A 25905-nucleotide genomic window follows, 5' to 3' on the forward strand; every position below is an offset into this window, starting at 1 on the left:
GGCCACTTCTATGTGTGCCTATTCTGTTCTGCACCCACTTAGGTATAGAAGTTCATCATCACTAAAATTCATTTAATCAATGTCCATCATTTTCCCGAAAGAAAAGTTCAAGAAGTGATTTTCATCTCCTAACATCATCTAATGCTTATGATGTGTAACAGAGCATTCTGCAACATTTTGAAGATTAACTCACCAATGGCAGTGACAATTTTGCTGTGTTTTCACATCCTGCAAACAAAATACTTGCACATTTAGTCCAGAATTGTTACTTTAAAGCATTTTAATGATACAATATATAAAGCTTTATCAAAAAAGCTCTAGTTTTGTTTAAACTAACTTTATTGAGAAATAAATGCTTTTAAAACCCTAGAAAGCCCGTCAAAAATGTAAAATTGAAAACAAAATATTCAAGCTTCGTGACATTTCAACATATTGAAAGCAAGAAAATAGTAAGTTATTCATAATTCATAATAAGAGTAATAAATTTAGCTGCATACAACTTACCCAGCAAACCTGGTTAAATTACCATAGGTAGAAAACACATAACAGCATCTGAGAATTTGAAAGATGGGTTACCTGCCTGAAAAATAATCACTCATGCATGAGAACTTGTACCAGTTAGCTATTTACATTACAGTAGAAAAAACACTTTTTTTGGCTCACATTCCTTCCTCATCATACAGATTTGTCACAATTCTAGAAGTTAAGCCTTTACTGCAGAATGATTTGGTAAAGATTGTCAGACTTCTTGTGTTCCCAACACTGTCACCATCCTGATAGATCTACTTATCTTGCATGGATTACACTGTTTCTGACCTAAAAAAAACAAATTTGTACACAAATCAAAACAATGCGGAATTTAATTTTTAATTCAGCAGTGGGTTCTCATTCTGGAGGTGACAAAATGATACTTAAACACAACATTAATCAAAGCGAGTCCTGGCCCATAATCAACAATCTCAAGCACTGGGCTATTTCAAATAAACGCTTTCATCTCTGACAATGACTTTTAGAACAAGCCTGTTTGTTTTTCCTATTACTTACTCTCTCTAAATGAGTCACCCTTCCATGAAGTCTGACGTGACGATAACATCTTGTTTCTCTACATAGTGCAGCACCTTTTAGTTCTATAGCATGTGAAAGCCTTAACTTCAAAGCACAGCACAGACTGTTCAAATACATTATTTCGCTGGGCAGCGTAACATTGCCTAAGCCTAATTAACGCTTGTATAATGCTTTGAAGATTTACAAAAGTTAACTGACTAGTAACAGTATTGAACTAATTCCAAAACTGGATAGTGAAATACTTCCTACTGAAGTGGGTGTGGAAAACATTCTAAGTTATACCAAGCATTACTACAGCTCCAAAAACATTAATTACCCTAGGTGGGGGCTAAGGAGGGAAGGGGAAAAGGATAATTTAAGTCCAGATCTTGCTACAGTAAGACTTATCTGCCTCTCAACCAAATGAAAATAGAGTCCAGCGTCTCTAGCTTAAGACTTAGTTTCAAAGAAATGAAAAAAATCTATTACAAGTATTAACCACATAGACAGCCTTAAACTAAATGTAATCTTTACCCAATTTAATATACCTATTATAAATCTTAACCCCATATATGTAAATCATAGTAGGTCTTCACATTCATAACTCAGGAAAATTTGTACAAGTATTATCAATCCTTACTTGAACGTTTGGTTCAGGCTGTGGGATAGAAGTCTTTATGATGTATTCTGTAGCTGACATTACAATAAATTACTTCCATGAGTTAAAAATCAAATGTCCTTCTCCAAGATACAAAGAAGCATCACCTTGCTGCACGTATCTACTCTTGACTATTCATGTTTACACTAGGCTTATCTATATATTAAAACCCATGCTTATCGGATACATGAATGATTAATGCATAGGACCAGACATAATAATGTAGCAGAGTCCTCACTCTCTTGGGTTCACAAATTATCCATATATGGGAGCTGCCATATCCAGCTGGATTCACTGTCTAATCATTTTGCTACAACACACAACTCTCCAAGTATTGGCTCAGTTGCATTACAGGACAGGACTGCAGAACAGAATCGCCTTCAATTCAAGCATTCACATGAATCTTTTCCTCTCCAGAAGTATACCGCCCTATGAACTTGTTACCCAGGAACCGGGATAACTACTTCCTTTGCCATTATTAAATTTTCAAGATTTCCAACCTCATCTCTGTAGGTATGTTCGAGTGTTTTCTTCTTTTTGGTTCTTTTGAAAAGGAACACGATTGCCTGCAAACCTTAAGCAGCCTCATTGATGATCCTTTTCATTAAGTTATACCCAACATACTCAGGTGTTACTCTAGTCACAGCTGACACATTCACCAAGTATACCTTTAGCAAGTCCAAGGAACCAAAGAACCAGATTGCCCAATTTATCTGGGAGCAAAATCCATCTTAACAGTTGAAAGCATCCCACTGATATGCACCCGCTACATCAGCTGCAAAATAAAACATTACCATCTTAGATTAGTAGTGTAACACTGAAAGTAAATTTAACCACAGCATTCTTAAGTACTTACGTAATATTACGCTCCTCTCATATTGTTTTGTGTGCAGTTTACACAAAATTGCAACCCAATATTGGGAGACTAAAATTAGTTGTACATCTCTGAATAAGGGTTTTAATGTTCCACAATAATCATTAAGTAACTTTAATGCCCTTGATTTGGAACTATGTTTCAAAAGTACGAAAAGATTAACACAGGCATTATTACACAACATCCTCCTTAATGGAAGTACTTTTACAAAATCCAAAGAGCAACATTTATAGTTGTGGCTTTCAGAGACATTTTCTGTTCTTGCAGAAATTCCTTTCCAGCGATTCAATACCAAACACACACCTAACTACAGTTAAGTAGTAAAATTCGAATACCATTTTAAGTATTTGATGTCTATAATCATGAAGACACTCCCTCTGAAAGTAACTCAGTGTAGTAAATACAACTATATTCATTATCCACAACGTCATGCAGACATACAACTTTATTAAATGAACAGAAAAGAAAACTTTGGCAAGAAAGTCACTTAGTGAAAGCACTCAGACTGTCAGAATTATTTGGAAAACCTACAGATAATCTCATTAACTCAACATTTAAGAAACAGACATCCTTACACATTTCTTCTGAGACAAAGTAACCATACAGTTCACTAACCAAACTTTTAAGATTCTGTACCAAAACTAAGTGATGCCATGAACTCGGAAATCTTTTGTCTTCACTGAACAGCTAGTACATGGAAGCATAACAGGAAAGCAATAAATACAAAAATTCTTAATTTTTTTCGAAAGACCAGCAAAGATTTTCCCCTCTGCAACTGGTAGAGTTACTACTCATACTTCAGCTGGAATGGCTGAATAAGTAAAGCAGACTCAAAATTTAAACAAGACTACATATGTGAAATTAGTTCAACTGAAGACTAACATATATTATTTCCCTAGCCTCTACTGTGGTATTTCACTTTGACATATTTTCAGAGTAACAGTAGGCTACCTGATCTACAGGGTTTTTGTCCAACTTTCCAAGTCACGAAGGTCAGCTTATAAGAACACCTATACACAAAACGAAATTCCCAAGAGGAACGAGAGCAGGACAAGCCCAGAAATATTGTTACATGCTTGCAAACAACCCCAGTGAACAGCAATGCCATCCAACAGCACTCAGGTTGTAGAGACTTTGGTCACATGAAGTGTTCAGTGGGTCAAAGTAACAGCAGAGTTTAGTCTTTTTTTTTCCTTTATAAATGCAATGAAGAAAGCAAACTATTCATTAAATATAAAAGCAGTTTTATAAAAACACATCAGAATTTTATTGCTTGAAGAATACAGCATATGAAAAAAGCACAAGAATGTCCAAAAGAAAGGTAACAACAATCCAAACATATTACACCATACATACCAGATGCAGTAAAATGTTATCCTGAATTCTGCATCAGAAAAGAAATGTGTGAAAATATACCTAATATTTAAAAGGAAAAATTTGTTTAAAATAGAAAGTGTGAAGGTGTTACAGTACAAATTAGAAGAGCCAACACTGCACGTTAACATTGTATCACTAGACTAGTTTTTCCTACCTTTGGTACTTAAACCTTCACAGAAAACCACTTCCTTAGTCAAACCTTGCCTATTTCATATAGTAGCTATGAAAGGTTTTTTGTTTGCTTGTTTAAGTTAAATATTCCAACACATACTTTTCTGAGTTTTCACTGCCTGAATGCACTTAAGGAAGTGTTCACATTTAATCAATATGAAACTTAACGTATCTCACACTTAAATCAAATGCCACTATGTGACTGAGACCTGAATATATGCCAATTGTACCTTGTTCAGATCTTTATGTAAAAATGGGCACATCATTTTCTGTCTGCTTCCTTATGTAAACAGAGTGTTGCTGCCCTCCTCAAGAACTGTGACTGGAGAAACCTGCTGAGGACATGAGTTAAAATAAACAATCTGCATTGTTACAGAGCTATCAGATCATCTACAGCAGTATTCAAGTGGCTTTTCTAGTCTGCTCAGATTAGTGTACCAGAAGATATGCCAGTATTACTTCAAGTAACACATTAAAACTCAGTAATGGACACTACTGTGCTTTATTTCAACACAAAGAACAGCTGCTCATCCATTAATCAACAGAATTTTCAAATCAACTATCAAAAGGACTACTACATCATTTCTGTTCCATGTATTGCTGACCACTTCTGGGGAATGGTTTATCAAAAACCTGGACTTACCAACAAACAAATGTGAATGAAGAAAATGTTTACGTACAGCAAGGTATCTTAGTCATCTAGTGGCAATCTAATCTGGAAAATGTTAGCATTATGCCAACAACGACTAAACCAAGGTTAAAAAAAATCCCTCTTTTATTGTAAGCATGCTCTTAGCTTCAGCTTTCATAGGCTTGAATGTTAATCATTCCCAGTTATAATCAGTGGAACTGGAACAATTCTGTTTTATCAAGTTCCAGCTTTAAATTTCAGCAACATGAATATATCCGGACTAAGCAATACCATCAACAACAGTTAACATTAAATTGGAGTGAAATAATAAGAGTTAGTTCTCCAAAATAGGCAGTCTTTGAAGTGAAATATTCAGTTAGGACTGTCAAAGGATGTTATAATAAAACCATGGGTTTATTTTTTTCCACCCCTATACAAAAAATGACCGAATTTGTACAACTCCTATTAAACATACCTTTCCTAGCTTGATGAAAATGTATCATTTTCAAATTTTAACAAGTGTGGTCTTTGAGCATATATAATATTTATTGCCATACACATCCTCACTTTAAAAAGAACTAAGAATTCAGACTGTACTATGCTGAACTCACTTTTTTTTTCCATTAACAGATTATGTCTACCGTACCACTCCCCCAAAAAACAATTAAAAATTCTAAGTAAGATTTTATAGTTTAGTTAAAAGGGAAAAAATGCAAATGTGGATTTAGAGCTTTTTGTATAAATCTTGCTATATTTTATAAACTTGTTGTTTATTGTAACACTGTTTATTGATCAAATAAGTGACGCACTGCTATCTAAAATTTCCATATACACCATTAAAAATCCAAAGTTGATATGATACTGAACCTTAAATCTTCAAGAGTTCAAAAAAAGACAGTTTATACATGTACAGCACACAACAGCAGACACCCCTAGAATACCAATTGCCAGTCCATGATGCATACAAACTTACAGGTAAGCATTCATTTCACTGTTTTCATTGTGCAGGAAAAATATTTCTTAGTGAAGACGGAAACTCAGCTGGTGGATTTCAGATATCATCTTCATCATCTTCATCCTGAGAAGATCCTGCTTGATTGGATGCACTGGCTGAGGCAGCAGCAAGCTGTGCCTGTTGAGCTGCTTGTTGCATCTGTAGCCATTCCTGCTGTGCCAGTTCTGCTTGCTGTTGTCTAGCCTAAAGACATGAATTTAATTGTTAGGCCATACTGTAGCTTGTGAAGAATCTCTAGAACACCTCAGCTGTAAAAGCAGCTCTATCTGCACACCTGCAGATTCCTTCCGTATAATTTTTATTAATTGTACATACAAATAGAGGTACTTCTAAACATAGTTTTGTACCAAGATGTTTAGCTATATTCTCTTTTCCTCTCAAGAGGCCACTACTTGGAATATTTACACTTTCCAAGAACAAGAGGCAGGAGCTAGTCTACTCATGTTCCATTGTAAAGACTGTGCTATACAACTTACTAATGGAAAAATTAAGCAAGGCAAAGCAATGGAAAACTTAAGCTTCAATTTCAAGGCATCTTAACATTTAACCACCATTTAGAGATGGGAATAGCCTCACTTTGTTGATTACAAATACTAAAACTCACAATTATGAATTCATACAACTGTATCACACAGACACACATTATTACAAAAAAAAAAGAAAGCCACTATCTTATTTGGCTAAGCAATCTTTGGAAAGCAGAGCAATCTAAGTTCTTCTCAAATAAATTTGTAAAGCAGAGCAATCTAAGTTCTTCTCAAATAAAGACACACACACTGAGGGTGTCTGTTACAGAAAGGTACAGTGCTTGTACTTAAAGGTACAAGACACTAACAAAACATTTCAAATAGTTCAAATGGTGCCCTCACATTTTTCCATTTACACTTTTTGCTTGTTGTTTGGCAACCACTTTTGATTTCAACAGTATACCAGCCCACTGCGTTAAATTTAAAACTTCAATTCCTGTTTTCAATGAACATTAGAAAAAAGTTCTTGAATTAAAAGCCCTTCAGTCGTCTTTATTCCCTCACTGAATTTTGATTTTTTTCACCAAAGCATAAACAAATCAGTTGCAGAATTCAAATGCTAAAAGATGATGCTTTGGAAAAAATTATCAAAACCAGTTTACCTATTCAAAATGTGAAAAATAACAGTCTTCCCATATTGCGTCACATTTCTTTCAGCCTGTTGAGCCCTTTCCAACAAGGATTTTTCAGTATTTCAAAGTTCAAGTGGCAGTCAAGTTACAAGGGGTGAAAAACAACTTAGGGCACTGAAAAGTTTTTAAAGTTTTAAACAAAGGAAGACATGAGCATCTGTGCACAGAGGCATAAATATTTATAACATGCAAGTAACAAGTTCCCTACTAACCTTGCTACAATTAAGTTTACTCTACATTAAGTGAGCTAATGCACATGCATGCACCAGTAATTGGAGACTCAGTACTTCAGTGCCTACCCTCACTGCCACATTTATATCACTTCCTTAGCCATTTCAAAAATGGAAAAAGAAAAATTCCATTGAGTTGTATTGTCTAAGAAACCTTAACAGCATCTGGTAAACTTAACTCATTTATTGGATAGGACATTTACATCACCTGCAACCTTTAGTAAGGAAGCCTCAAAAAAAAAAAAAAAAAAAAAAAAAAAAAACCACCTGCTGATACCCTCACCTCCAAAGATATTTAGAGACACGCATGAACATCAGGATGAGCCATTCACTGACTTCAAATATTTACGAGCATCCAAGACAACATTCCAAATCAAACATTCATAACATTAACAGGCAATTATTTTAAAACTAGAGTAGGTATTTTCACCCTTCAGGAAGTCTGCATTAGTGTCCTGTTTTGGAATATTAACAAGATTAACACAAACAGGCACTTCGTAAGTATTTTCAAGAATAATTATAGTGCCTCCAACAGCATACAGCTACTGTATGTATTTTTGAAAATACTGTACAGTATTTTTGGAAAGTCAGACTGACATCTTTGAATTTAAGCATACATTTTCCATATTACTAAAGAATGTATACATTTTTAAGATTATTCATACCATCTTGTCAAAGCTGTATTAATTGCCTTACTTTACACATTGAGGCACGGTACTACAGAATTTAAAAAAGAACATACTTCAAGGGGTCATGAAGCATGGCCTAAATAAGGTGGCAATGGTTTTATGTTACTCAGGAGCTAGTATTCCCTAAATACACTTTATCTTTGCTGTTGGTTCTTTTTTTTTATTTTATTTTTCAAACTATGCTAAGAGATTTAACAAAAAATAACTAAAAAAAAACATGGCGAATTTCCCTGTAAATTGCACCCTTAATTCAGAGGCAGCCATACTGATATTTGTAACATTAGCACAAAGAAAATTGGGCACATATGAATTTCTCATAATTAGTTCTATTAAAGCTGACAAGAGCCATGTGCAATGCTGAAATTTAACTGCCTAAAAATTCATCATGCAAACGAGGTTAACATAGTTGTCACCTAATCAGAGAAAAGTAATGGTTATTAAATGCTTCAGTAAGACAGTAAAGAAAGGGGAGAGGAAGTTGCAGTAATCAGACATGACAACTCAGTAAGAATTTTTCAGAGGAAATTAAAGCAAGCAAAATCAGAAAACAAGACTCATGCTATGGGTAAGGGGAGAGAAGGCAAAGATTATTTTCACATCACTTAATTTAGAGAACCATCTTATTTTCAAATTAAGAATAGTAGAGAGAAAGATGGTGTAGAAAAATAAATACAATCGGGTTTTAGTCATTTAAACTCAGAAGTGTTCAGAAACTATCTGGGAAAGATGGAAAAGCAAAGACTGGGATAAAGGAGAACATGTGCAAAGGCACGCACAGTGTTTGTATGCAGTCTTCTGTGCTTGAATTGCCTCCTTAAAAATGTATGCATGAATTCACTCAAACAGAATCTTGCCAAGAGTAAAGATAAGAAAGGACAAATTAGAAGTTTTGAACAATCGTTTCTTTCAGAGCCAAAGAATTAATGTGCACGCTGTTTCTGGCCATCAGAAAGATATTTTCACTTTTTACATGATAAAAACTGGTAATTCCTACAACACCAGTTGTCATTTTTAATTTTCTCAGCCAAGTAATTCTTAACGTATTCTCTACAACAGAATGGAAATACCTGTAAGTAGCAGCAAAAAAAATCAAACACTAAAACTAGAGTATACATGTAAAATATAATTGTTTGTATGTGTCAAATCAAAGAAACAACCAGAAGTAGCATCTTTTTTATTGGTTTTCCTTTCCCTAAATCAAACAGGCCAAGGAAATCAATAGTATCTCTGATGCCACAGAAATTGAAAAGGAAAAGGCATAATTCTGGAGGTGTGCAAGTCTTTGTGGCCTTAGGTCTACCATGTTAATTATTCCAACCTCATCTGTTCGAGTATTGCTTCACTTACTTTCGCAAATAATTCCTGTTGCTGCCTTAGAAGCTCTTCTTCCGGAATGCCGAGGTTTTCCAAGCGTGAACTGGCCTTTCTTCTCTTTAGTGCTACTGTTTTGCATTCTTGTAAGACTTCTTTTACTTCACTGATATAGGAGCCAAAACCCAAACTTTCTAGTGCTAGAAAGAAAAAAAACACATTCATCTTTTAGAAGGCTTTTGATAATAGATACCACTGCGTTTTTCTGAAAGACTTTTTTCTAAAAAAATAAGTTTGACCATTTTTCTCTTATCTGGTGAAAATCTATGTTTGTAAGAAGATCTGATGATATTCTCCCTTCCACTTCTCTTATGCAGTTTAAAAGTGCATGATTTCAGGCTAGAAATTTTAAGTTTTTAGTCAAGTGCAAGCAAAGACAACTTCACTTGCAGAGTATTCAGGACTTTGATGCATTTTTTCTAGAGAGAGGCATGATTCTTTTAAGACCTCTTTTAGATGTTCTACATATCAGAACCAAGTAGGAATTACAGAGTGAAGATGTTATTCCCATCTGAATCATTATCCACTAATCTCTGTGGAATTCTGTACTTCCATTTTTTCTGCAAGCCTTCCGTAAAGGTAAATTAGGTACCTGTAACAGAGCAGAAATGTAACACATGAAAAGTGACCACAGATCTTGGATTAATACAGACATGATATTACCACAGAACTAAAACTTTTAACTCTCATCTCTGCGTATCTAAATTTATTTTCTGAATGCCCACGAACTAGAAGTGTACATTAAACATATGCAAAGTTACGTACAACTCCTTTTTATTTTTATAAACCTTTCATGTCTACATGAAAACAAACTCAGAAACTAAAACGCAGCATTTTAACCTGCCCAAAGAAACTTGAAATGCAGACATATACTGCAAAAACATAAACAAAACATTTAAAAAAAAAAACAAAACGCAGAAGTAACAGAAGATTAACAAATATAGACAGAACATGTGGTAAAAGGCATACTGCTTCTTGATTCACCATTTCTTGCCATATGCCTCCATGCATACACCCCCCCCAGTGGAACCTATTACAGACTATGCTAGAAATGTTACATAAACACCAATTACATATGAAACAAGCCTCCATTTTATTATACCTTGTTCATTTCCAATGTTTATATAAATCTGAGTTTCTTATGGAACGTCACTTATTTTAATATTTATCCTACTTTATTTCAATCTTGTCACACGCTATTCAAGAAATAACACTAACCTACAACACACAGCAGCAAACATACATAACTTTCTAAACCAATTCCTATTTACACTAACCCAGACTACATTCTAACATGAATTTTGTAAGCAGTCTTTTCCTACCCATAACTAAGGTGGCATGCCATTGTATCGCACACCTAAACAATAACCAAAGGCATTCTGTAAGCTCCTGGCTTCCGACCTGGGCCCGAAGAGGTGGTTAGCACGTTGTCTGCAGCCAGGCAGCACCGCAGCTGTCTGGTCATGCAGAACTACCATTCTTTTAAGAGACTTGGCAAGCATTTGGCAAATGAGTTTACATAGTATGTATATTTCTTAAGAAAAATAAAATTAAAAGATGAACTGATTTAGAGATAATTAAATTACATTAGGCAGTATTCCAGGTCAGCCTCAGCCCACACAGATGCTGGAAACACTTTTTAAAGTTAGTCCACAGTTTGTGAGAATCACCAAAAGCCTTCCAGAAACTATTTAATACAGCCTCAGCAGAGAGGAGGGAAATGTGTTTCATTGTGCAGAACTGGTTAACTAAGCAGCCCATAAATATCAAAGAATTCAATTCTAATACATAAACAGCATATACGTTAAACCACTCAGACTCATAATGATTTTTCTTTTTAGTGTAAGAACCCTACAAGTCTAACTCCACTAAGATTAACTATCACAGCAAATACGTAAATGTTTATGAAAAGATCATCCACAGTGATCAGGCTTGTCAGTCTGCTGCAGAGTATGAGCAACAGCCCAACCTGAAGTGACCAGCAAGATGCAGGTTTTAATAGAAGCTTTACATGGAACTTACAGCAGCGAAACTACCAGAGAGAACTTAGTTACACATTGAATATCACACACGAGACAAAGATCCAGAAGAAAACGTGATATAACCATGATAAAATTGTACAATTGTTCAACATGGTCAAGATATGAAGAAACATTATAGAACAGAGGTCTGCTGCCTCAAAACTCCAATGGAAGCAAAACGACTTCAGAAATCCCTGTCTTGTTGAAACATCATGGCTTTATGGAGTACATGCATGGCAGGAACAAGCACCGCCTTATATCAAGGTGGTACTTGTACATGCGATAAGTTACTACTTTATCCAAGCTACTATTCCACCAAAATTTAGAATCTTTCTATTTCTAGAGTCTTAAAGACTGTCTAGCCAGATTGCTGAAAATTTGGTATCTTGCAGATGTTAGAATCATCACACCAAATTTAAAGCAGCATCTTTAAGGGGTAAGGGGAAGGAAACATTTACAAACACCAAATCACAACTGTCAACTCTCCAGTTTCCTCCCACTCTTAGAGATTGCAGGAACGTGCAGATCTGATTAAATAGTTAAGCATAATTAGTTCTACATTTGTTTTCAATACAATCAGGTCACTCATACATGAGATTCTTACTCTTTATGCCCCTTTCATAAGAAAAATAGCTTCCAATGTGAAATTCCAAACCAAAACAGATTTTTGCATTAAATGCTGAAGTGAACGGTGTCAATAGCCTGATGGTCCATGAAGAGAAGAGCCTACCTTCCTGCAACGCAGTGCCTCGTAGACAAAAATAATCAAAGTAATCAGCTTCATAAAAATAGTGATCTAACACATTATTTTCAGAACTCAATGGAATTTCAGTTTCTCACAAAGAAATCTGCCTCATCATAACTCACAGAACTACCAAGTGCGGCTGTTTTCTGTGCCAGGTGGAAGTCCCCAACGGTGAGTTTCAGCAAGAGGCACAAAGACCATCTCCGCTTCAGCCTCACAGCCTTGATGCCTCTGGGCACTCCGAGGGAAGCAGCTGCGCATTTTATCACTAGGAGCGAGTGCCTGGCATAGCCTGAGTCCATCTACAGAGTCAGACCTCCCAAGGGATGCAAGGAGCCTCTGCTTTCCTTTCTCTGTGCTGCTCGTAGGCACTGTGCCAGCCCTGTGTTTGCGCTACCACACAATGGAACATGGCATGGACTTCCTCCATCTGAATCAGAAGTTGCTGGCAGGGGGAAGAGTCCTAGCCCAGCCCAGGGCCACACAGCCACTTTCACTAGTGCAAAGGAAGGGGTGGTTTAAGTACCACTGCTGCCAAACCCGTAATTACAGCAACGGAGTTGCAGTTTCACACTACCTCTAACACTGCCCAGCAGCAGGGAGTCACCAGCTGCAAAGGGGTCTCTTTCCCCTTCCTGCTCCCCACCCAGCAACGGCTTGTTTACAGAACAGCCAGATCCATGATCTCACCCAACAGACTGTGGTCCCCATCCCGCCTCCAGCCCCTCCAAAAGCCACAGGGGCAGTTGGATCAGAGGTTGCTGGAGGCAGCTCCAGGGAGGGTGCAAAGAGACTCCTTTTGGCAGCAGCCAGTTAGCTGCAATGTGATACCCATTAGCCTCACTTCACCTGTAATGGAATTGGCTCACATAGTTAAGAGGACAGAGGCATCCTGATGACCACAAACATATTTCAATTACTGGCTTTGTTAGCATCACTGTCATGAAGCTACACTAAAAGACAGTCAAAAGAGCAAGTACCTAGCATGTACGAAGATCAATAAAAGTGCTGAAATGCTGTCCCTATATACAGATCTCTGCTGTTTCCAAACCTAACAATCTAGATCCTCATACTTCACAGAAGTACCAGCTGCTAACTGACCAGCACCTGGCACAAGCTAGCAGCACACACACCTCCCCACAGGTGAGGACTGCAGTAAGTCCAGGTACAATAACTCCCACCTCCAGAAATACTACAAGAAGGTGCTGGAAGAAGTTTTCTTCAGCAGTATCTCAATAAAATGGAGAAATCTAGTCTGAAACAAACTTTTACTAAGTCAGATAACACAAAGACACAAGCTCAGCAAGATCCTCAGTTGGAGACCACCTGCCGATGATACACACATAGACATTCTGATTTCAGTTTGTCTTCAAAATAAATAAAAAACAATAAACCTCTGACAGCAATAGGTTTTCTAAGAACCACATTTATTGAGCATAAAATACTGCCATACCGGAATTCTTTATTGTGCTCAACCTTAAAGACTACCTTTACCCCCATTATAAGAACTGAGCTCCAAACTTTCAGAGATCACTTGAAAAAACTATCCCTGCATTGAGAAGCATCACATCCAAAGAACATTTCCATGTGCAGGCACCTGCTTGACTCTTCACTCTCTGAGCTTCTGTAACAGAGCTGCTTTGCTAAGCTTCCAGGTACACATCCTTTTTATTTAACATTAAAGCTCACCTAAATTCCGTATCTTCTTCGCTGTTCATAGCCTTGTCAAGTACTTGAAACACTTCTGGTAAGCAAGCTGATAGGAATCAAGTTTTGTTTTGTCTGATTGTTTTAAAACAGAGAATCTAGCAGCCCATTACAAAATGAAACTTTTTTTTTTTTTTATGACTGACACAAGACCTTCACAGTCCTGGAAATAGCTTTACTGCGAGTACTACAGATTACAGCTAATCCAGGCAGTGAAATGAAGCACCCTTTCACTATTATTGCTACAAGTTTGTTTGCAGCAGGCCCTGACTTCAACCATCTTTGCTTAAAAAACAAAGCAAATGGTTTCGGACAAAAGATGTCTGCTGCAGACTTACCCATGAGGGAAGAAAACTCCCTAACTAGGGCAGAAATTAAAGAAAAAGTAAACAAGACACAAAGAGGAAATTTTAATTCAACAATGGGAAACAGAAGGCAACAGCTGAAAAAGATGCAAGGAAATATGTCTCATTTAAGTGCTCTCTCCATCAGATATGAATACTTGATGTTAAATGATCATACTTGGTGGGTAACCCTGGGGAAATATTTTACTCTTTGTAAGGTCCAGACAGGAATGCTCTGGGTTAGAAACCGGACCCCCCATATCCAATCATGTCTCTTTTGTCAGTCTCCAATAACATTCAGTAAGTGCAGGTCTTGCTGTAAAATAAACCTGCACAGCCATTCCAATATGCAGACCTTATTTCACAGCTACAAAAAAGGTTTATGAATGTGGTGACTTCTCCCAAGGAATCACGGACTCCTCTGAATCACTAAACAAGGGCTGATGCCAAGCACGCTCACCACTCACTAGCCACACAAAGACAGCCTTCCCTCGCAATGCAAGAAGCCACAGAGGAGAACGCTGCGTGGGCCAGGAGTGCCCCGAAGCCCGACTGCCCAGCGGGGCTCACCTTGTATGACGTGCTCGGGGGATATGGTCTTCTTCTCGGACTTGTTGCAGATCTCGTTGGCCTCGGAGGAGATGAGGTGGATGAACTCCGTGCAGCAGTTTACCACCAGCTCCCGGGCGTCGTTCGCCACGCGGACGTTGGGCAGCGTCTCCTTGATCATCTTGTTGATGGCCGCCCGGGGGATGGTCAGGTCGTCGTCGTTCCCCGACGAGGAGGCCATGCTGGCTGCCGCGCTCAGGGGCTCCCCCTCGCCTCCAGCGCGGGGGGACCCGGCGAGGGGCGGCGGGCGGGGAAGGGCCGGGGGCGGCGCTGGGCGAGCGGCGCGCGGCGGGCCGGGAGGCGCGGCGGGGCTCGGGGCTCAGCGCTCCTCCGGCCGCGGCGCCTGCCCCGGCCGCCTCCGCCACATCCTTCGGGGGCCGGCGGCGCCGCCTCAGGAGCGGCCGGCGGGCGGGGGCCGCACGACCACGCTGGCCCCGCTCCGCTGGGCGGGGCCGGGCCGGGCCGGGCCGAGCTGCGCTGCGCTGCGCGCCCCCGGCTGCGCTCCCCGGCGGCGGCGGCCGGGCCGGTGCTGAGGGCGGCCGCGAGGCGGAAACGGCCTGACTGCGGGCTGCGCGGGGCGGCGCTTCCGCCGGAAGCCGGAGCGCGCTTCCGCCGCCTGCCTCCCGCCTCCTCCCCTGCCTACCCGCCCAGCGCCGGAAGCGGCGGTGCCGCGGGGGGCGGGGTCACGTGGGGCGGCCGGGCCGGGCGGGGGGGCTGGGCGGAGCGGCACGTGACACGGAGAGGGGGGCGCTGGGGAAGGGCAGCGGGCGCCAGCGGGCCCGGAACGAGAGCGCTGCGGCTGCAGGAAAATCAGCCGGTGCTGAGAATCAGGCGGGCTGTGCTGCTACATTGTAAGCAGTGAAGAAGCACGGGTTATTTTTTGTATATATATATTATATTACGTATATTAAATACTTAAGAAGTAGTCGATGCTTGTTTCCATGAAAACAAATCTCTATAAAGCAAACTAAACCTATAGTTAAGAGCATTTTAATTTTAAGGTCTGGCAAACTAAAGTTCAAGATACATGCATTGAGATTAATATCTTTGAGCTTGCATCAAATCATAAGACATTTAACAAAATAGTAACTATAACAAATGTTCCAGGTTACACAATCTCATGCTTATTGTGAGGGTTTTCCTAGGTCAAAGCTCTTTCTGCTTCTCCACCTTAGCAATTTGATAAAGTTAAGACTTGCACTGAAGATTTTGTCATGATGAAAAACCATTTTGTAGAATATATCAATGGGTAGATCGCCATTTGGATCTGCATATTTGAGAGTTGTCATCGGCGTGTACAAGGTGTTGGTCTGATGGCGAAAAGGTGGGTTTTCTGCAAGAATTATCTTTACTGTATGCTGTCAAGAAAGAAAAATGAAATATTTAAAGAACCCTTACCAAAATAGTAAATTAAACATTTAGTTTTCAGCTAAGGAGAGGAAAAGTGGAAGAATAAAGTTTTAGCATTGTGTAAAATGCTGCATGTAGTTTTATGAAAATGTCATTACATTTTTTTTCTTAAAATAATGTTAAAGCCAGAAGTACTTATGCATGGTCCTAATTCTGTTCATCTACAGCATGATGATAGCACTTTACACTTAACTATCCTGCATAGTCCTCCAAAGTTATTCCTGTAGGCCCACAATAGGTAGATACTTTCTCTTACTGCTGACTGGAAAAGGATCAGAACAGTGCGCTTTGCAGCAAGATAGGGAAGCTTCAGCTGACACTTGAAGCTCCTCAGTAGGACCCAGCACCTGAAATTGTTGTCCCCTTCCTGAAGACAGCCCTAAACACCAGGAACTATGTCCAGGTATTTTCTATTATGCCTTGGTGTTGTACGGTAGCCAAGTGAACTTCATATTAGCCTTGCATTAGTGAAGGGAGTATTAGTGAGATAGAGAGGCTTTAAACAAAGGTTCCCAAAGGTAGGAACCCTGCAGAGACAGAAGGTAGCACTGCGGAATGCCCAGACTTCACCAGATGGTCCATGTCTCCAGTTGCGTGTAAGTTACAGTTCACAATAGTCTTAAATTGAAAAACAAACATTCTTTTAATGTTCTTACTGGTTTTGTTTAAGATTTGAAATTCTCTCAAGGTTTTAAAAATTATTTTAAATTACATAAATTCCATGTACTTATATCTTAACATTTCTACAAAAACAAACAAACAAAAACAAAAAAACACATCACCAACCAACTGGTGCATTCTTAAATTAAAAATACACAAGAGAAGAGATTTGTTGGTAGGTTACCTCTGCAACATCCTCAGCACTTTGTCCCAGGCTCTGGAAAATTTGTTTGTAATTTTTAAGGTAAATATTAGTAAACATCTCAGCTGTTTCCTCATCTGCAGCTGAAAGATCCATTTTCATTCCATCTTCAAACACTTTTCTTTCAAACTCTGTAATCACTGGGCCTGGTTCAATCAGACTTAACCTATTCAAAAGCCAAGATATACTGGTTACGGACTACTCTCCTCATGGGAAACACACCTCTCTATACTTCTTTAAAAAGTACATTAAAGAATTGCAGTCTTGATTACATGCTAGCAAGCAATGTTAACATTATATTTTGACAAGGTGATCAATAACATGTTGAATTTATTCAATGAATACTGAATTATTGAAACTCCTACCCATCCCCATAGATCAGAAAGTCTGTAGAGCTTAAATTTCAGGGAAGCACAGCAACTTAATTCATATGGAAGTGAGTACAGTTACTACCTGCCATCTCACAGATGTAGAATCTGAAAATTATTTATCCACAAGAATTTCAGAAATACAAAGAAAAAATAACTTCAGGATCATAAAGTTAAAATATATATATATATATATATGGACAAAATCCTACATAGATTTGCTACAGCTTTCTCATGATAATACTAGAAGCAGATGAAAGTTGCGAAAACATGGATTTTATTTGTCAAGCTGTCAATATCACATAACTCAAGATTCCCCTACAATACCATATAAAACAAAATACTGAGAATTTTGCTGTTGATAGACCAATTTGGCTGCTGCCAAATATGGAAAAATTTATTTTGATACTGGTCAGATCTTTTCTGGTTCTACTCTCAGACAGTAATTATCCCCAGTCACAACTTCTAATAAGACACTCCTTGGGATAGGATCTCTTCATAGGGTTGAATTTTGGGCAGGCTCTTCTTTAGAACTAAATCTACTATTGACCTTGACAGCAGAATTCCAACTGCTGCTGGAATTAAAGCCTTTTCTCCTGCATCACTCTTCACACTGGACCTTGAACTTTTCCTGTACTACATTCTGCACACTACATTTTTTAAACCTTCTTTTTTTCTGTTTTTGCTTTTTATTATTACAATACTCATTTTAAATCTGTCCAGGCTTTTCAGAGATTTATACAAAATCAAAGTTTGATTTATACAAAATCAAAGTCATGTAATCCCATGACAGCAGCTGTCTCTTCTCCCACTGTACAGGAGCTAAACACTCAAGCATACAGAGACACAAGGGATGTTTAACCGTTGTTGGACTTCACACAAAGAACGGTGGGAGAATTATACCAAAGTGAATACATTTGACAAATCACTGAAGTCCCCTAGACAACGAACAGGACTGTTCTCTCAAATACTGTCTTAAACACTGAAAAATAGTACTGCATTCTTGTTGCTTTCCTCCCACGTCCTGTCCTTATAGGAATCTCATCCTGTGTTCCTTTCTGATGAATTTCTACATGCTGTCTTTGAGCCCTTGACCTTTTTTATCTTGACCTCTAGAAAGGACTGTTATCCTTTTAAAAGGAAAACATTACAGGTTGGTATTATTTTATTTCTACAATATTATATGCAAGAATCTGTTTTCAGAAGTATTAAATAGAGTATATTTTGTCCAAACCTAAAAACCTCTAACTGTCTATAAGAATGTTTATTTTTGTATCAAAATTATTTATGTAGTGTGAAGAATGTGGACGCTTTGACGCCTTTTGTGATATATGATTTCCGTGGGTTTCTCAATCTGTTTCTCCTAGACAGCAGCAAGCTTTAAACATTTGTGCAGTAACTCTGAATATATTTAAAACTGTCTAAAGTGTAATTTACACCTGTGGATCGATACTTACTGCAGTTTGAACTTCAGTGCTTGTATAGCTAAACTTTCGCAAAATCCTTCCACCGCAAACTTTGATGCAGCATAAACATCATTAAATAAGATACCTGATGGTACAAATAAAACAGCCTGAGAATGTGATCATATTCATCATGCAAGCAGTTTAGTTTTAACACTTGTTTTCCTAGCAAGACTACAGAAATTCTGGGAAAATACATTAGACCAATATCCACAAGGATTTTCTTAATGAGACAGTTCATTAGTAATAGTAGTTTAATATTCTGAGTAGTTAAGTAGTATTAAATACTGCTGTTTTGTTTGTTTGTTTTTGCATATGTTCTCAAAATTCCTTATGCTAAAGCATGCTTGACTAACTTAACGGTTTTCCTCTTTCTAGCTGATACTGTGATCTCTCTGGCTGCTATTTAATATTCTATAGTCTACTGGATAAATGTATACACATACAATGCCACCTGCACTATTTATCAACAAGACTTCAAATAGACTGGAGATAAACACAGAAACTGACCAGATTTGATTATGCAAGAGATCCATCTTGCATCTGAGGGGCTTAAGGCCATGAAGTTGATCAGGGGAATGGAGCACCTCTCCTATGGGGACAGGCTGAGAGCTGGAGATGTTTACCCTGGAGAAGAGAAAGCTCCAGAGTGACCTTACTGCAGCTTTTCAATGCTTAAAGGGAGCTTATAAAAAAGATGGAAAGCAACTTTTTGCTCAGTCAGATAATGACAGGACAAGGGGGAATGGTTTTAAAATAAAAAAGGGGAGATTAGAGGTCAGGAGGAAATTCTTCACTCGGAGGGTGGTGAGGCCCTGGAACAAGTTGCCCAGAGAAGCTGCAGATGCTCCATCGCTGGAGGTGTGCAAGACCAGGTTGGATGGGGCCCTGAGCAACCTGATCTAGAGGGAGGTGTCTCTTAAATTATCTTTAAGGTCCCTTCCAATCTGAGCCATTCTATGACTTGGAAAAAGCAGTACAGCAATCCGATAACCACACTTGCAGTTTGCTTTAGGACACTTGCTCACCAGAATAATCCAGGTTAAGATCAATGCCAGTGCCTTAGTAATTGAAACAAATACAGTCAGACCAGAGGGAGTGGTAGAAATTTTTCTTGCTAGAATTAGCTCTGTGAAATTTTATGAAGGGAAACTTCACCAAAAGATGGTACAGTTGGCCAGGACATGACTGGAGTTTGTTCCATTAGCACAGCATAGCAAGTGTGCTTGCCTGTCCCCAGAATCCTTTCCAGCAGTAAAGTGAGAAGTGATATTACTAAATCTTGTTTTGCAGGTAATCTCTAGTAATTAAAATAATAATAATAAAATAAAAAATAGAATTTGAATTAAAACTGATAGCTTTACTCCCATGAAAAAAGAATTCACTCCACAGCTTTTGTTGTTAAGATGTCTTGAGAGTAGTTGTGCATACTACTGGGATACATAAAACACCAGAAATAAATGCTATGCTTCTTGGAGTTTTAGTATTACAGAGCTCAATAAATAGATATGCTAACTCCTACACTTTTTTTAGGGAGAAAAAAAAAAAGAGGTGTGTTCTAGATTGTACATACTGAACTTTTAGATTAAAAAAGAAAAAAAAAAAAAAAAAAAACACTTTGCCTTGTATTCCCATAACACTGCTTATTATAACTATATGCCCGCTTTTTCTCCTCTTCATGTCAGGCAAAATCTCCTTCAGGAGTCGAACCAGTCCAAAGAAGTTGGTATCCATCACCGTTTTCATTTCATCGATGGTCTGACATTCAATTGGTCCAATAAGCCCCATTCCAGCATTGCTAACTGCACAAAACGGAAGACGACAGTGACCAATAACATCCCTAAACATTAGCTTATCTTTACTGGAAGGCGTTTAGAAGTAAGATAAGGATTAGGGATTAAATAATGCTTAGAGAAAGGATTAAAGCACAAAAGAAATTATTGCGTTAGTCAAGCTCTGCAAATACACTTCTCTATTTTTATTTTTTGCTTAATTATGGTTTTAATCCAATTAAAAAATCCAATTATCTGATACTTTGCATTTTAACCAATTTATTTCTGATTAGTCCTTTTTCTTTAAATTAGAAAAGGATTACAGGAAAATGTGTCAAGAATCATCATTATTTGTTCATCATTCAGTAGCATAAATTAGAGCCTATAGTCAATGCCCATATCAATGAATACAAGACTTCAATCTATTCCAAAAGGTGCTAGACTAGGCCATATTTTAGTATGCCTTTTAGGTTTTTGTTTGCTTTAAAAATACAAGTCTTTAAAAAGAAACTTGTTTGTGTTTTTTTGTGTGTGTGTGCATGTGTCTCTTAGGTGTTTATAAGTGGAGAATGACAAAACTGGCATGCTGCAATAAAACTACTGTGTCAAATCAGAGCATAATACAGTCTGCAGAAAAATTTTGTTAAATGGTTCTTTAATGAGTTCTCAAAATGAAGACAGGTCCTTGATTTTCTTAGAGATTTCATTGCTGAGAACATAAGCATCTTTCTTCTATTACTATTTATTTTTAGCAAAATAGTACAAGAACACTTCTTGCTAAATGATTTGCACAGTACAACTATAATTCTCAATACAAAATTAAAGTACTCTTACTTTGCATTTGTTCTTTTACTTGCTAATTACCAAGTGCTATTGCTTTCTTAGTAGACAACACTATTAATTTTATTATGAACAGAGCTGTGCTTCATCTATAGGGCAGAAAGTTGTACATGAAGACACAGATTGAGGCAAAAGTTCTATTCTCACACTTACTAAAAAACTGCATCATCTTATCCAAGATGTATCTTTTCTGTGATCAAGTTTCTCCTTTGTAAATAGGAGAAACAAGTTTCCCTGCTTCAGGGAAGCACAGTGAGATTTAATCCATATCTGCATGAAGCCTTAAGAATAATGAACAAATTAGGCAATTATTATTAATTTGATAATTTAAAAAATACACTAATTAAACTTCTCCAGAGTGTTTGAATAGATGATAAACAGAAAACTTATCTGTTCACAGCATACACATCTTGTACTTGCCTAAGACATCAATCCTTCTGTCAGGGATACTATTCACACAAGTTTTAATGGACTGTTCATCACAGACATCCAGTTGTTTAATTTCCAGGGTTTTGCCCAGCCTGCGACCTGCAGCCTCCTCAAGTGCCTCCTTCTTGGCCAGATTGCGCATTGTGGCGTACACTGCAACATGTCAGAAGCAATAGTTAGTCAAAAACGAGACCTTTTCTGTGGTGATGTAACAGAGAAGCATTAAACAATATTGTTTCATTCATATCTTAAATATCATTGATAAAACCCAGTTAAAAATTGAAGTGGAAAGAACTTATTTTCAATGCACATGACACTATTATTCCATAATCTCATTCTGAAACCTTCAAGGAATCTAAAAGAAGAATTAAACCAGTATGTGCAATGTAAAACATGCAGCATGAGAAGACACTACTATCAGCAAAATTTTAAGCAATGGGTACCAAGTCAGGCTGCTGAGTCATCTTTAGTATCCAAGCACAATACGTTTAGCAGAAATATCATAACTTTACTAGGAAAAAAAAAAAAAAAGAAGTGGAAGACAGCTGGCTCCTCAGATTGCAAAAAATGTTCATTTGTGCAACCTATTTCTCAAATTAGAAATTAATTTTATCGTTCTTACGCCCTGATTACCAAAAAAAAAAGTATGAATCTGCATCCAGCCACTTGGCAGTAAAATACCGTAAGAATAAGCTTGAGAAACTGATTTTCTACAGATTGCTGTATTTACTTTGCCATCCATTTTCAGTCATAGCAAATATCCCATTTTGCAACAGAAAGAAATCCCAGTCTCACACTTTTATGGGTGAGCAACGTTGGAATAATGAATCACACTTCAGGGAAAAAATGTAAATTTAAGAATTCTTTTCCTAAATTAATTTTGTTGGTCTTCCAATTGGCATGCATGTTTCATTCAACAGAAATGTAGTAGCTAGAAGCAAAGTTAACTGTGTGAATGCATATCCAGGCAGCACACTGCAGGCATTTTCAACTATTTATGGTGGAGTTTTTTTGTAAACTAATTTTGTAACAAGTTCAAGTAGGTGTTCAGCTTTGATACAGGTACAGAAGTACCATCTGCTTACAAGAAGCAGTTTATTTGCACTGTATTGCATTTTCTTGCATGGTAGAAGGGGGTTAAACGGAAAGCAATCACCAGATTGAATACAGTCAGCTCTGATAAATCATGGAGGGAGGGAAGAGAATATTGCATTGAAGAACGTATACATATACATAAATAAAGATAAATAACAGAAATATTGTTACCTTTAAATCTTTTCTGTTCATCTTTTGCCATTTTTACAGCTAAGGCCAGTCCAATTCCTGAGGAGCAACCTGTAATGAGGACATTTCTTTTTGCCATCCTTTTCACTGTGTGGTTCAAGCAAGAGTTCTTGCCCAGAGGCACAACAACCTAAATGCAGCTACAGTATAATTGTCACTGGCCTTTAATGCTATCTGCAGCTTTCCTGAGTCAACAAATCCCAAAATGCACACCTGGACCCTGCATGATTAAGGGATAATCTCCAACTAGACAAAAACAGAAACAGATGCTCCTGCATGAGCTTATAATCTGCATTACCAATATGGACAATATTTAATATAAAACTTAATTAGTCTTTGAAATGAAACATTTGTAAACTACATAAGATTTTTTAAATAGTAAAATAATCATTTTGCACATTACTGGAAGAAAAAGCTTTGCCACAATTACAACTGCCACTAGAGACAACTAGTCTGTTGTTCAGTCCAGCACTCACATCAATGACAAATACCCAAAATACGATCCCTTTGCTAAAGGTGTTCAGAATTTCAATGCTTACAGCACCCTCCACATCCTTTTGAAATAGAGCAGCGCTTGAATTTATTCCCTGATATCTTATTATTATAGACATGTTTGTAACTAAAAGTCCTAACAGGCTTTATAGAAAAAGTAAACTGAAAAGTATGCTGTCGATTTGGAAGGAGACAAGTTATTTAGACAGATTCCTCACATTTATTTTTGGCACTGTTCCCATACAAGAAGGGGGAAAGTGAGCAAGCATGCTAGCAGTGAAGAACAACTAGAAAGACACTAAACTGACCAACTTCACTGCATCCTTGCAATCACTGAAGACTTCGAACATTTTCTATTCTCTAGCTGACAAGCTGAAGGAAAAAAGTTTTCCAAGAGACAATAACCCCATGTTAATACAATACAGTTCAGAAGAATTAACTTAGTTTTCCAGGATTTGTGTAGATGTAAACTAGTTAGTAACTCAAAAGAGTAGAACTCTACAGAAATGCTTCACTGAAATGATGTTAGCTTTCCAGACAAACTCATGTTGACAGTATAACAAATGAAATCATTAACCTCTCAGACCCGCAAAGTAACAATACAACATTTAAAGTTAATGAGAAATTGTAATTATGTTTCTGTTTATTTATCAGGTTAGACCCATGGCTTTACCAAAGAAGTTAGTATACACAATTAGATACACAATTTTACTGCAAAAAGCTGTTTAGCTGATTCAGCCATTAGGCAAATTGCTATTGCTGCTCATGCACATTTATATTTAGTGCATGTAGGAGGGGCAAGCAAGGCTTTATGCAATACTACGTTAGTGGAATTCCACTAGTGTGGTGATGCAACTGTAATTACAGATAGGTTATATTTTCCCCTTGAAATCTTGGTTTGAAGGGCTTTAATGTTCCTTTGCTTTAAAAGACCAGTCTGAAGTTTGATGCACACATTCCTAGCCTGAAGGCAAACTGATCTGCTTAAAAAGAGGAAAAATATTTTTTCAATTATGCTCGTCAAATTATTTTTACTGATTGTAATTTAGTGTTATGTAGAGGAGCAGATAGCTTATTCTGAAATATGTCATACAGTAATTTACCCAAGTAAACAGCACTTTTTGATACATCATAATTTTTATAAGAGAAAAATAAATTATCTGAAACTGCAGAAATACATACTTCATATGAGTGTATCTTGAACTTATCAACAGCTGCAAAGTGTGTGCCTGATTTTGTATAACCACTGGAAGTAGAATAGTTGGACTTGTGGAGCATGTTTGAATAACTAGTTAAATTGACCTACCTACTACCAAGGAGGTTAGCACACTTCCACCTGCAGAGTCCCTGAAATACAACAATTTGTTTTGGTTTGGTTTTGGTTTGTTTTGTTTTCTGTCTGAGATGCACTCTTAAAACACTAAACACCTCATTCAGGCTTAAGCCTTAAATTAATTTCTGTTCTTCTCTGCTCTACATCAAATGTCGTTGGTAATTCAGAATATCCAGTTAGCAATCTCCTATCTTAATGCACATAAATGCTTGCATTAATCAGACTCAGATTTAGGCCTCTCATATTTGCAGTTTCTGGCACTTATGTAATACAAGCACTAAAGACTGGGGTCACTAGCCATTTATACTAAATTGTGTAATACTTCTGAAAAACTGTTTTAGTTTGTAAGGAAACAGTCAAGCCTTACGGCCCTGTCCCACACAACTCTGCATCTGAAGGACTCTGGTTGGAGTGAAGTGCACAGATTTTCCCAGCATCTATTAATGACCAAATCAGTGACCTAACATTTCTTACACACAGGTTCATTCTAATAAACATAAAATGTTGCAGGGACAGTATCTTAAGACAGACAAACAAACAACAAAAAACTATTCCCAAAGAAAAACTGATAAAAAGATAATACCATTTTGCTCTTATTAGACGTGCTACACAGCTACATCATCTTAAATCCTGGGGGGAAGAGAGGACTACATGACACTAGAGCTGAAACTAGTTCCTATAATTCAAGATACTTAAAATTTATTTCTGAAAAATAAAATAAGTGAATTTATTAAGGCAATAATCTCAAAAAAAGTTGGAAAAAACAAGATTGGCTTTTGCATCAGTAAAAATACATTCATAATTTACAAATACAATGTTAAAATTTCCTCTTTGAATGCACTATTATGTTGCCAGCAACAGCATTCCTGGGTTACTGCTTGTCCAATAGGCAACATTTCTTCCTTCATAGTTCTTGCCCCTGCAACAAAATATCTTTGATCAGAAACTTCAGAGTTCAATTTACCCTATCTAAATCATTTTGCAGTAAGATGTTACTTTTTATTTTG

The 25905-nt window shown here is 37.5% G+C and overlaps 3 protein-coding genes across 6 annotated transcripts in view; all 3 read right to left on the reverse strand.

Annotated features, from left to right (window-relative positions):
* Positions 1–3003: 3003 nt before the first annotated feature.
* On the reverse strand, positions 3004–14900 carry DR1 (down-regulator of transcription 1). The gene is made up of 3 exons (XM_032192497.1): positions 14607–14900; positions 9196–9359; positions 3004–5953 (listed from the first exon to the last, which is right to left on the reverse strand). The coding sequence occupies exons 1-3, from the start codon at positions 14824–14826 to the stop codon at positions 5807–5809; spliced, it is 531 nt and encodes a 176-aa protein (XP_032048388.1). The 5' UTR covers positions 14827–14900; the 3' UTR covers positions 3004–5806.
* Positions 14901–15639: 739 nt separating this feature from the next.
* On the reverse strand, positions 15640–23401 carry LOC116491677 (retinol dehydrogenase 8-like). The gene is made up of 6 exons (XM_032191816.1): positions 23056–23401; positions 21781–21942; positions 20371–20550; positions 18743–18836; positions 16900–17083; positions 15640–16003 (listed from the first exon to the last, which is right to left on the reverse strand). The coding sequence occupies exons 1-6, from the start codon at positions 23150–23152 to the stop codon at positions 15770–15772; spliced, it is 951 nt and encodes a 316-aa protein (XP_032047707.1). The 5' UTR covers positions 23153–23401; the 3' UTR covers positions 15640–15769.
* Positions 23402–23473: 72 nt separating this feature from the next.
* Positions 23474–25905, reverse strand: part of CCDC18 (coiled-coil domain containing 18) — a 28531-nt gene continuing 26099 nt past the window's right edge. For all 4 annotated transcript variants that reach the window (XM_032192528.1, XM_032192526.1, XM_032192527.1 and 1 more), the window contains one exon: positions 23474–25817. In XM_032192528.1, the coding sequence (XP_032048419.1) occupies positions 25803–25817 (15 nt within the window). In that variant the 3' untranslated portion in view covers positions 23474–25802. The remainder of the gene's footprint in view (positions 25818–25905) is intronic.

This window comes from Aythya fuligula, chromosome 8 (assembly GCF_009819795.1).
Source record: "Aythya fuligula isolate bAytFul2 chromosome 8, bAytFul2.pri, whole genome shotgun sequence".
Classification (NCBI taxonomy): Eukaryota; Metazoa; Chordata; class Aves; order Anseriformes; family Anatidae; genus Aythya; species Aythya fuligula.